This window comes from Cygnus olor, chromosome 4 (assembly GCF_009769625.2).
Source record: "Cygnus olor isolate bCygOlo1 chromosome 4, bCygOlo1.pri.v2, whole genome shotgun sequence".
NCBI lineage: Eukaryota > Metazoa > Chordata > Aves > Anseriformes > Anatidae > Cygnus > Cygnus olor.
This window is the reverse complement of record NC_049172.1, coordinates 16,389,054-16,403,039: the sequence shown is the minus strand read 5'-3', so window position 1 is coordinate 16,403,039 and position 13,986 is coordinate 16,389,054. Positions and strand designations below refer to the sequence as shown.

General features: G+C 50.4%; 1 protein-coding gene across 1 annotated transcript in view; it reads right to left on the bottom strand.

Moving 5' to 3' along the window:
• FRAS1 (Fraser extracellular matrix complex subunit 1) overlaps positions 1–13,986 on the bottom strand; it is a 160,954-nt gene continuing 146,968 nt past the window's right edge. Inside the window, 15 exon segments of the mRNA XM_040555411.1 lie at positions 1–1,344; positions 2,344–2,490; positions 3,181–3,386; positions 3,716–3,882; positions 4,323–4,439; positions 5,192–5,351; positions 5,694–5,801; positions 6,793–6,943; positions 8,672–8,886; positions 9,690–9,850; positions 10,180–10,412; positions 11,409–11,684; positions 11,888–12,075; positions 12,820–13,020; positions 13,726–13,882. Of these exon segments, the coding sequence (XP_040411345.1) occupies positions 760–1,344; positions 2,344–2,490; positions 3,181–3,386; positions 3,716–3,882; positions 4,323–4,439; positions 5,192–5,351; positions 5,694–5,801; positions 6,793–6,943; positions 8,672–8,886; positions 9,690–9,850; positions 10,180–10,412; positions 11,409–11,684; positions 11,888–12,075; positions 12,820–13,020; positions 13,726–13,882 (3,072 nt within the window). The 3' untranslated portion in view covers positions 1–759.

The following is a 13,986-nucleotide window of genomic DNA, read 5'->3' as shown; positions in this document are numbered from 1 at the left end:
TAGGTTCATACTCAAACTTTACTCTGCAGTGCGGTGAGATGTGACAATTAACGCCCCATGTGACAATTCATGTCCCTGCCACCCCCCACACCCCCCCGCCACGAGCACCACTGCAGCAAAACCCCCACAGGGCTGCAGCCGAGCTGCCAGTGCCTGAGGCTCAGGCAAAATGAAACCCCAAATCCCAAAATACTGAGCACCATGTTTGCAAGTGGGTTTTCTGTCTAGTTTTGCCTCATTTTAAGAAGCAAAGCGAGTCACCCTGCCTCTGCTATTACACAAGGATAAGTTGCTTTTCTTGTTTTTGCCCCGAGGGAGGTGGGAACTGCTCCCATGTGCTGCAGGCACACACTGGGGTGCTCAAGGCTCAGCAACACAGTGCCACAAATGCATCAAGTTTCCCAGTGATAGCTGAAAGCGCCGCCAGGTCCCGCGTGGAACCACGGTCTCTTCCTCGTGAGGGCTGAACGAGGCCCCGCTGCAGATACGGGCCTCCCTCCCTGGGGGACTTCTGCCCCGACGGCATTTTCCCCTGCTCAGATATCAGCACAAACGAGCTGTGTGCGATGAGGGAGCTCGGTCGCAGGCAGAGGAGTGGGAGCCTGGACTGCTGCTCATCACACAAAGCCAGAGCCACTCCTTTTCTCACGAGAGTATAAAAATATCAGCATAGTTTTACTTACCTTTTGTTTTTCATTTCTGTGTTTTTCTCTTTTACAAGTTATAAAAAGCTTTTAGAAAACAAAAGTATGTGCTCCATTAAACTTCTGTTCCGTCGTGCAAGTTGTTGTGGACTTTGACTTCTAAGTTCACCTGCTTCACCTTCCTACCTTTCAGGCTGGAGACGCCCCCCGTTTCCCTCAATATGTTGATGTTCCTCACGGTGCAGTACTGGCTGTTCACCACCTTCTCCGTGCCCTTGGGCAGCTCCACCTTGGTGTTCAGGGGATGCTCCTCCGGGGCAGCTCGGGCAGCCTCTCGCTTCCTCTGCAGCTTCCGACACCTCCTGGTGACGAGGCAGACTCCCAGAAGCACCAGCACCAGCAGCATGACGGCAGCGAACGCGCTCCCGAGGGACGCGCCCGTCTGCGATAAGGAGGCTGCGACCACGGCCTCCTCCATCTCCAGGATCAGTGACTTCATGTTGGTGCCGTTCTTGACCTGGTCGCCCTCGTTGTCGTAGATCAAGGAGTCGTCCAGCACCAGCCTCCCGTCGCCGTCCACCACGTCCCTGCGGCTGCGTTTCACGTGGTGAGCCAGGGAGCGCTGAACGCGAGGCCCTGCGATGCTCTCCGGGCCGATGATGTAGATGACCTGAAGGTACCACTGATGCCCAGCTTCCACCTGTGAGAAAGGGGAGACGCACACAGGAAGCCTTCACTACAGGCTTCAGATGAAGCGATCTTGTTTGGTAAACACAGAACTTGATGCATTTTTTCCCCCATTTTTTTGATTCATGCAAATACCAGCAAAAAAGCTCAGTGTGCTTTTATAAGCACCAGCAATGATATTTATCACCAGGTGAGGCGTTCAGTCTTCTTGCCTGCTTTTGGCAACTACAACAATTAATTTAGGAACATTTCTAACCCGCCTTTTATGAGCTGTTTTCCTGAGTCCTTTGAAAAAAGCCCTAACCACCAGAACAAACTCCTCGTCTCCATTTTCTGTGTGGGAGTTTGCTTCTGAACTGGCTCCACTGTTAACTTATGGTGTGATCCTAGGAATGCCACAAAGTCACTTAAGCCAACAGCGGTCACCAGGTTAAAAAGAGGGCCTCTCTGGGGAGGGACCAAAAAGCCTCAATCTAGAATTCTGCTCCCTGTGGAGAGAGCTTCCTTTGTGTCCCATAGGTTTCTGCCCTGATCAGCCTGGCTCCTTCGAGCCAGCCTCGGGCCAGAGGCTAGAGCCAGCCTCCACGCACAGACCAGAATCACGCCAGAGGTCGCCTGCCCTTGTGAGTGGGAAGGGGAACTGCAAGCTCTGAGCTCTGCTCATCCCCAGAGACACAGACAGCACAGCTTATGTGCCCCGCAGCTGGAAGAAACTCTGATTTCTCACCCCACGTTTTGACTGAGGCAAATCAAGGAAAGGCCTATTACAACATGATCTGCAAATGCAGATCACAACAAGTACGTGAGTCCGCCTCGCTTCAGGGAGACCTTGTTGCAGGTGAGTGTGAGAGGAGAGCCAGTGCACTGTGTTGCAGAAGGCTGCCAGACCCACCCTAGCATGAATTTGGTTCTTCTAGGCAGTGTCAGGCCCTGGGCCTGTAATTCCCAAAGCATTTGGAAAGTCCTGGAGAGACAAGTTAGTTTTGGTGTACCACCATCACTCAGTACATACCTTGTAGAGAGCATCCACCTTCAGAGTAAATCCGTCGACTCCGGGCATGCTGCTCACTGACTGAAACTCGGGCAGCTCAGAAGCAAAGTGCGCATCAAAAGGCACATCGTGGAAATACTTATCTGTCACTTCGGGCTGGTTTCGGTCCTGGGAATCAGAGCGGGAGCGTGTGCTGTCAGCATCACGCACTGAACAGACAGCCTTCAAGGGCTGCTTCAGTGGCAGTGTGAAGGAAAGCAATGCTAATTTGCAAATGTTAATTTGAAAACATGCAATTAGAGCTGGATGCAGGCTGGGAGGTAGTCGTAGCTTTATACAGCAAAGGAGAATTTCTGTGTAGCTGATAAACAGATCCTCCTTTATATGCTGCCAGTCCTGTCAATTCCAAGCCATGGTATAAACAGAGATCACGAGAATATTTAAAAGCTTGGTACACCCATTTTTTTTCTACCTCATCTGTTGTTTTTTTTTTTAGACTAAAAAATACTCAGGGATAAAGACTGAGGAGAAGTTGGCCTTATCTTTACAGATTGGATATGTCTGCCTAGTACTACAAAAAAGCCACCGCGTTTCACTTCTCATCCCTTTGTAGTCTGAATTTGTTTGCACTAGGGGAAAAACAAACACGAAGCATAAGCAGAGGAGAGCTCTGCAAGCAAATTGTTTCAGTAAGGACCCCTCACAGTGCTCCCTGATGTGCAGCCCCTCCCCAAAAGCAGGCATGTAATTTTGCTCACAGGTCCCTTAGGTTAGCAAGAAGCTAAGAGACAAGACTTATCCAGACACAATTGCACGTAACGCTCCACATTGTGTTTTTTTCCAGGGCAGAAAGCTTACCAAGAGGAGAAATCTGTGTTTCAGGTGCTTGTTGGGTTGAATGCAGCCATACTGGGGCCCCTCGTTATAGACAGTTCCCGTTGGGTCAAAGAAAGGCACGTAGCCATCCTTGCCCGTGCACAGGTAGACCTTCTCCAGCTGCAGTTTGTAAGCGGCGTTCAGGTTTTGTTCGGGGTTCCAGAGCACGCGGCCATACAGGATTTGCCCTGGGGAGGTTGGGAGAACAAGTCAGGTTAAACTCTCCAAGGGACATCAAGAAGGCGGTGACAAGAAGCTCCACGAGAGAAGCGCTGTGACAGCCACAGGCGTCAGGCTGCAGGTGGCTGTGGTTTTGCACATATGCATGTGCAGATGACAGAACGCTCTGCCATGAGCACATTCTGGTCCTGGTATCACAGGGCTGTGGATGTGCTCCAAATACCATCTGGTGCTGTAAAAGAGGCAAAGCCAAATCTGAGCTTTACCCTCCTCTACCCCAGGAATGGAAGTTCTGAGAACAGGACCATGCCAGGAACAGGAACGAAAAAAATCCTACCCTTTGAAAAAGCCCCTTTGTAATCCATTTCTGCCAGAGACATTTCGGATTTGGTGGGATCCATCAGAAACACCTTCTCATTGTTACAGAGCTGAAACTCCGTGTTTAGGGAGTAGACAACGGGAACTGGGCGGTTGGTCTGCTGGAAGGCAATCGGGATCAAAAATCTGAAATTGGGACGGGAAAGGAAAAAGGTGAGGTTTGGTTTGGACACATCTGAAGTTATGTGCTGGTGACTTGAAGTTACACCTGCTTTACCTTTCTTCCATCCTGCTTTTACTGTTTATAGCCCAGCAGCCCATACAACACTGGTTTTCAACACAAGCTTACACGTTTCCCCTCACCCTGCCCCGTTTTCCAGTGCCAGGCCCTGCACAACCAGCTGAAGCCTTCTGACAATAGGTTTTGGTTTTAATTCCATCTAGGACAACCAAAGACTACGCAGGCTTCCGCAGCCCCATGGCTGAAAACCGCGGGCTGAGACGTGTGACAGTCCAAAGGGGAGGTTCCTGCCCTCGCCATTCTGCTGACACAGGCTGCCTGGGACCATGCAAACAACCCAAACCAGCTGAGAGTAGGTCGGGAGGTGGCGATGGTGCCTCCTTACCGCTCAGGAGCGTGAGCCGTGCAGGGCAGGGGCTTATCTCCAGGCTCTATCCACGGCTGCGTGGGCTGCACAGTGCAGGGGATCAAGAATATTGTGTACTCTCCAGAGTAGTCCTTCCTGAGAACAGAGAGGAGACACTGCGGTCACCAAACCAGGCTCCAAGCCATTCACCCAGCTGATGTGTTTGCCTAACACCCACAGGTTTTGAATTAGGGAAAGTCAGCAGGACAGCGTTCATGGCAGGACATAACCCAACCCCAGAAACATTCGTGTACTCCAGCAGGTGCAGGAGGGATGAAATTGACTGACAGTGTTTAATTTGACCCTCTGTGCAAGGAGCACAGATGAAAGAAGAAACAGTCACAGACAGAAATAATAATAAAAAGGATTTTTTTTTTTAAGTGAACCAAATATTTCTAGTTCTGGACATACCTCTCTCCTCCAAGGAGGTTAAGTTGGTTGGCACTAGTGGTTAAGTGGGTTGTAAACATGAAATCCTGCCTTAACTTGCAGACTGCAAAAACCACCTTGAATACGCTGTCACCCCGGTATTTACATACACATACACACTAGCTAATTCCTAGAAAAATGCCGTTACAAGATGAACTGTTTTTTTCCCCCTACTCACACAGCTGACAGAGCAGTGTTTCCAGCAGTGACGGCAGCACCCTGCGCGCTCTAGCTCTGAACCCCTAAATAAAGCTGGCTCCCGGCCACTCCATGCTTGCTGTGTCTGTGGCTGCTGAAAGGGCAACAGGGATTGTGCTCTCTGGCCAGGATTTGAAACTGCTCTGCTGCTGCTAATTACGTGCACGCTGATTACTTAGGAAGACTGTTAGGATTTGGGAAGCTGAGCCCGCTGTCCTCACCTGTTATAGGAGCTGGTTGCTCTCCAGAGCTGGTAGGGAGAGTCGAAAGTCTGAGCGCTCCACAGCAGCTGCAGGTCAAATTCGATCCCTCCCAGGTGGTCTGGAGTCACTAAAGATGACTTCACATCAGGCAGGCTGTGGTGCTCCATCACAAAGAGCCCTGTGGCGAGGACAAGGAGGTGACAGCTCAGGCGGAGTACTGGGAGACCCGTGCTGCACACCTCAGCACAGAGGGACTCCAAGTCTCTCTTCAGGAGCGACTTTAGAGCCTGCTCAGAGCACCAGCTGCTGGTGCCTCCCTCCCATCCAGGTGCAGTTTTTAGCTTTCAGTAGTAGCAGACTGGCTACAGGAAGTATTTCTAGGTCAAGAGGCTACTAAGAGGAACAGCAAACTGGCTCTCGGGCAGAAATACTCGCTTTGAACATGAACGCTGTCCTTGGTCATGGCTTGTTTTCCTGCCTGAGTCTTCAGAACCGATCTGCGTTTTCACAGCGCTCTCACCTCTGAACTTGGCCTGGGTCTTGAACTCGATAACCAGCCGGCCGTCCTCACGGATGTAGATCCTGATTATCTGCAGTCGGGCTGAAAGGACGCTGTCTGTCTGAATCCCTGTGTGGTGCAGCAAGAACAGAGTCACTGGAGAGGCCACGTGGCACAACAAGTCCTCAAGTGGGGTCTGTCAGCCCTAGGTAGCTCCAGAAGCAGCATTTGAGAGAGCTCCAGAAAGGCTCAGTTTGACTGGGAACACCCTGCAGTGTGTCAGTTATGATTTCCTCCATTGTCCACACGTGCTGCGTCAGTCTCACTCAAGCCTTAAGGAAGCAAATACATGAACTTCCCCTTATGTGCCTTGAATGTACCTTGTTTTACACCAGCTATACGCCAAGGAGGCTGTTGTGGATGACTGCTTCTGGGTACTCCTGGCCATAGCCCCTGAGCATCCCAGGTCCCTCCTCTGGGATACTCGGCATCACCACCGCCAGGGTGAAACCCAAGGTGCCAACAGGAGCAGCAATACCCCTCAAGGCTGCAGGCACACAAGCTCCAGATATTGTGAGAAAGAAAGATAAACGAGCTGGAAATGGGAGACTCCCAGGTGCAGGATAAACCACACAGACACAGTGATGGCAGGTCTTGGATGTCACCACCAGCAGAGGACAGGAACGATTCAGGGCTCACTGCTGGAAGTGCTGGGGGTTTAACCACCAAGGGGTCACGATAGGAAAATCCCACCTGTGAGAGACAGGAGGCTGAGGAACCCGACTGCGGTTCCCACAGCCGCTGGAAAGTGTTGGAGAAATCATGCCAAATGTCCCAGAGGGAGCAACCTCGGCCTGGCTGGGGAGACCCCTATGAAGATGTAGCTCTTTTCCTGCAGTACCTTAGCGACGAAGGTTTCCACTAACAGAGAGGCCGGGGGCAATGACAGCTCCCTTGCCAAGCTTTCACAAAAGCAGGCGCTCATGGACTCAGCCTGCATACCCTTTACTTCAGTGAGCACTACCCAAACTCAGGACTGCAGTGGCAGTGCAGAAACTAAGAAAATTGAAAAACAGAACAAAGAAATTCTCCTGTGCCCCCTCCAACGCCTGGGACCTACCTGTCCTCCAGAGAACAGTGTCGTAGAAAAAGGAGAACTCCATCTCTGTGTGATGCTCAAGAGAAGCCCAACCTCTCGGTGCTGTCACGTAAATATAGGACACGTAGAGAGGGACGTGGACGGTTAAGAAGGACTGAGCAGAGTCCCGTACCTGTCAATAAAACCCAGTAAGTGGTTATGCACTTTGCAAAGGAGAGTCACTGGCCTGGACTCACAGCACCCACTTCATTCATGTTCTGCTCTGCAAATAGGGAAAGCACGTAGATGCAAGTCATTTTGCCTTCCCCTTGGTGCCTAAACTATTCACTGCAGGAATACAACATCTGCATCCACATTGCAGACTGCAGTGTAGTGGGGCGAGACACACATGCATCGGGGAGAGCAGCACGGGTCACTGCACGCTGTTGCACCTCCGAGCATCCTCGGTACCCCTGCATCACGTGGGCTCTGTGGCACAGACACGAGCAGGCTGGGGAATGCTACTCTCCCATATCACACAACAGGAACAGATTTGTAAAAGGTTGTTTAGAAAAATGAGTGATTTTTGTTTGCATTAACTGGATGATAAACATGTAAGTTATGTCCCTGACCAATAGAGAGCGGAATTTTGGAAAGGGCTCAAAGCAGCCCTCTTCTCCCTGGAGTCTAGGAGGTTCTCTGCTCCCACTGTGAACCTGAAGTTCAGTAAGTGATGCTGGAAACCCTCACCGAGCTTCTCCAGAGAGGCAAGAAAGCTCAAGTTCGAGTCCAGGATCAGATAAGAGCATATGCATCACTCTAGACCCCATAGTGTGGGGATTTGAGTACCTGCAATGGACATAAATGAAGATGCCTGCAGTCTTTTGGGGCATCCCAAACTCATTATAATACCGGAATTTGCAATGAAAACAACTAGCTGATATGCAAAAAAGTTAGCACTGGACTGTCATTAATGCACCTGACAAAAGGAGCTGTGGTCACAACCTCACCTCAAAATTTTTCCCATTTAAAAATAAGCGATTCTGCTTGCTCAGAACTGCCCCTAGGAGCACCTGGTATGCCACAGCTCTCCAGCTGCACATACAGCATTTATCTGTGGAGTGCAGCTTGCACTCTGCAAGCCTCCGAGACAGCTCAAGAAGAGACATGCCAGAGGGGCTGGTGCCAGTCTCCACATACTAAATTATGCAGCTGCTTGGTTCAAGGAGCTTCTCTGGATCTGTGCAAATAATTGGAGCTATAACGGGAAAGTTAGCAAACTATTTCAGACCAGCAGGAATTAAAATAGATTATGTTGGCCATAACAGTCTGACTGGGAATTCAGTACAAGAATCTAACGCAGATGAGATGCTCACTTGAGAGAGATGTACACGTATAATCCATCCACGAGAGGGCAGTGAGACACATCTTAGTAGCAAAAGCTACTGTTTTTTTTACAGGAGAGCGTTTCTGGCTTTTGGTCTGTCAGTTAGTTAATTAAGACATTACCTAAAAACTCCTATGACCTGCCTCCACTGAACCCCATTGAGGAGTACAAACTGATGGGCCTCTGCTCTGCTCTTTGCTCATTCGTATTGGCTAAGGATATGGTCGAAGCTGTAAAAGAATGGAGCGCAGGTGTGAATGTTCTGTATTTCTAGCATACCCTTATGTTAACAAAAGATATTTTACAGGCACTCTAAGAGAATAAAGCCCACATCACCCTGACCGAAACAAATTAATTAAGTGCATTTCACAAAGCACTGTTCTTCTCTTGCTAAAAGGGGAAAAATGTGCTTCAGTTGTATAGAGCAGAGCAGCAAAAATACCCAGTAAATGTTCATGAACATACAGTGGAGCTTTGCCTGAGAATGGACAAAGATCTGGATTACATGAAAGAGCTGTGGATATGCCATCTCACCTGGAAGTCCGCTGTTACGGAGCCTCCGCAGACATCAATTAATTCAGTCATGTCGTAATAAGCATCAAAGGTCCAAATGCAGCTCTTCAGGTTGAGGTGCTTGTAGAGCTGGATTGTCTTTGGCTCTCTCACTGTGGGGTCGAACTGGTAAGGGCGGTCATAGCCAGGGCCGAGAACGATGCTATCGTACGTTACTTCGTCCAGGAACCCTGCCTCTGGGATTAAGAGACATCAGGACACTGATCAGTCCAGATTTTGAAGAGTTTGAGGCCATGTACTGAAGTCCCATTTTCACTCTCAGGTCGTGTTGGTGACTTTTAACACACTGGGGACACCTCCTGGGTCCTCTCCGTGACCCCAGCAGTCAAACTGAACACACACAGATCTTCAAGAGTGAAAGCGTTACAGGAATAGGGCAACGATCCTAAAAAGCAAACTTATAAACCTACTAATTAAGGGTTGAAGTTAAACTTCAAGTTTTAATGTAGAACAGCTTGAGTATGAAACGAAGAGAGTGAAGTACAACCACCCCCTGCCCTCCATGGAGCAAGCATGGACCACATTACCCTGACTGTCAGAGACACAAACTGCCGTTTTTTTCTAGCTCTGGCACTTCCTCTAGCGATGAACTTGCTTTCACTGCTTCCCTTTGCCACATTGCAGACCTCAGTGACACAGACACAGTGATGTGCTTCCCATGGATCCCTCTCTACCTGCATGGATATCACAAGGCAGGTTTGAAAAGCAGAACATCCCCAGCACGGTGTGAACCTACCACCTCTTCAAACAGCAGCGCTGTTTAACCCCATTGTAATTTAACCATTCCTATGCACTGCATCTCATCTTCAACAGGGCAACTCTGCTCACTGCTGTTAGCACAGGAAGATTACTTGTTACAGGAAATATTATTTACATAATGTCATGAGAGCTCAGAGGAAGACAGAGCCTACGCTGCATTTCTTCACTGGTTCCTCCCTCCTCCCCAGTTCAGAAAACAAAAGCTGGCTTTTAAGATTACCAGAGATGCCTTTAAGGTCTCTGATGGTGACCAGGTTCGAGCAGACGTGCTGGTGTCTGTAGATAGACTCGGAGAGCAGGAAATGCAGATTGTGCAGCGGCAGGGTGGAGATGAGGGGCAGCATACCGTCCTGATGAGGGATCTGCACCGAGATGTGGATCCTGGAACAAACAGCAGATGAGACAGCAGAAAGGACAGCCTGGCAGGCACGGGAGCCTCGTGCACTACCCCATGCCATGCAGCAGCGCAGCACAGACAGGGCAAGCCTGGCACTGGCAATCTCATCTTTAGGTACAGCCAGATTCCCCCATCTACACACCCGCCCCTCACGTTGTCCCACCAACTCCCATTTCCTGAGAGGGAGGGCACCCCTGTGGCAGGGCAGGGTGTGAGGAAGAGAGTGGGAGCGCTTCCCTGAGCACCCTTGCGCTGTTCGGGGGGCGCGTGAGGGGATGTGGGGTCTCCTCGCTCCCCTCCTCCAGGTTCACACCTGTTGGGATGCTCCTTGTGTTTGACATCCAAGTACTTCAGAGTGGCAATGAACGACTGTGCCTGGAAACCTCGGGCTGTCCCCGCGACTATGGGAGTGTGGCAAATGGCACTGTCTGTCCCTATAGTGACGACGTTGCTCCTCAGGGGGGTGCCCGCATGGCCAGCTTTGTCCACAGCCTTGGCCACACAGCGCACGAGGAAGCGCCGGCTGAAATAAATGCTGTCCAGCACCTGCAGGGAGCAAGGGGAGAGAAATGTGCGCGTGGGTCAAACGCGCCAGCATTACATCTCTCAACGTAGCAAAATCACGTTGTCCCGGTGTTTTGAGGCGGCACAGAGGCAAGGCAGACAACTGCACGTGCAAAATGGGAGCATGTGAGTGCCAGTGTCTGCCTGGCCAGAGGTTGCAGGTGTGACTGTCACCCATGCTGAAAAAGATGCTTGAATCTGTTGGGTGTTTTACAGCTACTTAAGTCTGCCCACTTACTGATGGAAGGGGAAGAGGGAGCCTGAGCTCTTTACGACCTGCCAAGCTCCATCTGTCCCTTGCCACCAGGGATTTAACTCAAGTGTCTGAGTGCTCACAGCTGCTTCCCACAGCAACAGAAGTAGCGCTTTCAGCAGGCTCAGTGAAACAGCACTAAGTTTTCTGAAGCCAAAAGAAAATAAATTTCCCCAAAGAGGCCCCCATGTCTCGTGCTAACTCCCAAATCTGAGGAGACTTTAGGTCTTAATCTCTGTGTAACCAAAGTGTGCACCACCCATTAGACATGGCTCAGACTCCTGCATGAATGTGCGTGGTCTAGAAACAGACCTCGATGCCTGAGAAGAGCTGAGACACCACAGCTGGGAGCACCTAGAGGAAAATAGCAATTCTGCTTGTGGGGCAGGACGTGAACAGTCCAGGGACAGACAGGTCCCAGGCCACACATGGAGCAAAGCAGCAAAATGACTGCCTGAAGGAACAGTGACTCCTAAGTTGAGCTCAGCCCTTCCTGCAACCTGAGCAGGATGGAAAGGAAGCAGCCAATGGCACTGCCGAAAGCTGGCACTACAGGTCACGGCAGCGTGTTGGGCTCCCCTTCAGGCACAGCCACTTTTTTTCAGTGCCAAATTTCACATATGAGTGATCACACAACGCACAGACCAACAGAGCTGCACCAAGCCCTCTGCTGACTTGCACCACGTGCTTCTGCAGCCTTTTCATGCCAATACCTAGCCACGCACCTTATGGTTGACGCTGGTGAATGGCGTGTTGTCGGTGATTGTTTCAAAAGGTGACCTGGCCCCGTTCCCATCCGTGGGGGTTGCTACTTCCCAGCTGAACTGTATCGATGACTGGTTGATCCCAGCCTCGCCGCAGCGCTCCTTCATGACCGCGTACTTGGGGAAGTGAGGGTCACAGGGAGTGACACAGATGAGCGGGTAGCCCGGGGAAGGGGATTTCTTGGCACCATCCTTGGTCGCTTCTTCCACACGGTCATAATCAGCCAGGGTGACGACCTGTATAGAGGCAAGACAGCAGCATTCACTCGGGGCTGAGGGGAGGAATAGGAAACACAATCTTTCCCACACACTCTAAGCCTGCCACATGATTGCAGCTCTTAATTTTACGTTAGAAAATTTACTTTAGAAACCCGCTGGAGTTTTCAGTCTGGTTTCAGTTGAAGGGTACTAAATCATACCCACTGCAACGGGCAGCTTACCACTGGAGGCGCTGGTAGGATCAGGCTCCCCGATGCCTCTTGATCCAAAATAGTCACTGTTGCAGTGCTGGTGTCTCCGAGAACAGCTTCCACTGGGTCATCTGGACCCAGCACTAGAGAAAAGGACTCATGCCATTCTCGGTCTTCATTGGACATGATCTCCACCTTAAATATGATGTGGTCCACACCTGTGAGAGGAAACGCAAGAGAAACAGAGAGAACTTGAACTCGATTCATCATTGGAAATTGCTCTGAAGTTCTCATTAAAAAAATGCACAGCTGGTCTACGCCACGACCACTGAAACATTATGACAAAATACTCATTATAAATTTTATTTCCACTCATTGCTACTAATAATTCAGCCCTTTCCACACAGGAGTCTATACATAAAACTCCGACTATGACAACGGATCTGATTGATCAGGTGATAGATTTACTAGCAGATGCCATCTGAGGATTAATAATGCCTGTCTTATATTAGCTGTCTGTAGTAAAAATCTATGATCCGAAGTACATCCCACCTCTGCTGCGAGCAACAATGCTCTCTCTCTCACCAGCAGGCAGAACTGTTTTGTGACGGCTTCTTGGTCTCAGCAACACGGTCTACGCTCTTACAGGATCCTGAAAGATCTCTGCTGAATCTCTGAGGACCACTTTTCCCTCACCTGCCAAATACCAGTGCTTCTTCCTCTGTTCTGGGCACCCTTCATCTAGCTGTTCAGCCTCTTTGCATCACAAAACTATAGCTGTAGCAGAGCTTACGGCTACAGCCCAAGGGAAAGTCACACTTCAAAAAATACCACATGGTAAGGCCTCATGTAGTATATTTGAAATACATTAACAAAACAAAACAAAACAAAACAAAACAACAACAAAAAACGGAGGAAATACCACAAACAAAATAACTCTCTCCCCTCCAGGGACCCCTTACCTGGGCTGAATTTGAGCACTCGGCTCTTGGGGTAGTAATCCACTCCGGCCTGAGCTGAGCCATCCCGGGTGCTACAGCGGACTTTCGAGGTCCTGTTCTGATCCCCTCTGCGGACCACCTTGATATTTAAAACAGCAACGCCCTCCGGGCCAGGCGGCTCCCGCACTTGGTACGCAGCTTCTTCAAACTCAATGGTGGGTGCTAGAGAGACAGTGGTGAAGAAAAAGCCCCAGGTTTGCACACCAGCTGACTGTTTGCAGATGAATAGCATTCAGCAAGCGGGGTGAGCCAAGCCCAGCTCCTTTTAGACTGTATCTACATGTCTGCAGGGCAAGGGGCTCGCAAGCAGGGGACAAAAGTGCAGCTGTAAGGGCTGGAATGGGGCAAGAATCGAACATGTGCCTTGGGCTATGGCACACGATTCCCACCCCCCTGCCATCAGTGCTCTCAGCCCGTGCCAAGCAATGGCGCTATGGCCCCATTCCCCGTCACACCCGGGGGACCCTGCATCTCCTTGCTTCCCCGGGAATCTCTCCAGGCTGTGGCACTGCAGAGGGAAGGCAACATCTCCCAGGGGTAGCACAGCAGCTCCCTGTACAACAGCAGGGGAACGGGACAAACGGTGGGTTCAGTTCGGTGTTACTTGATCCCTCCCGTAAGACCAACTCACTGCACAAAGCCCCCACAGCAGTGACCACACTGGTCCTACACACAGGCCCGTGGTCCTCCAGCACACAGACCAGTACTTCCATGAGAGTGAACCCAACAAAACAGAGCTGTGACCACATGACTGAGTGCACTCGTGCACTACACTGAACGGCAAACTCTTGACGAGACCATGCTGACCACCTTGGAACTGCCTCCTACGCTGCAGCTCCTCCATCCTTGTTGAGCTTCCTTGCTTACCATCTTCGTCGTTGGTGACAGTTATGGTTGCCACGTCCATCTTCCCAATCCTAGCTCCACTCCAATGGTTTCCAAGTGGGCTTCCAAGGTAGACCTGGAACTGCTCCTCTGGTTCAAAGGCAGAGTCATCACTGATGTAAACACTGCAGTTCTTCACCTAAAGCCAAGCAAACAGGAGAGAACAGCAGACACTGATAAATTCCCTGAAGCCACCGAAAGGCTACCTTGTTTCCTCACTATCTAGGGTTGTTTGTCTGAGTA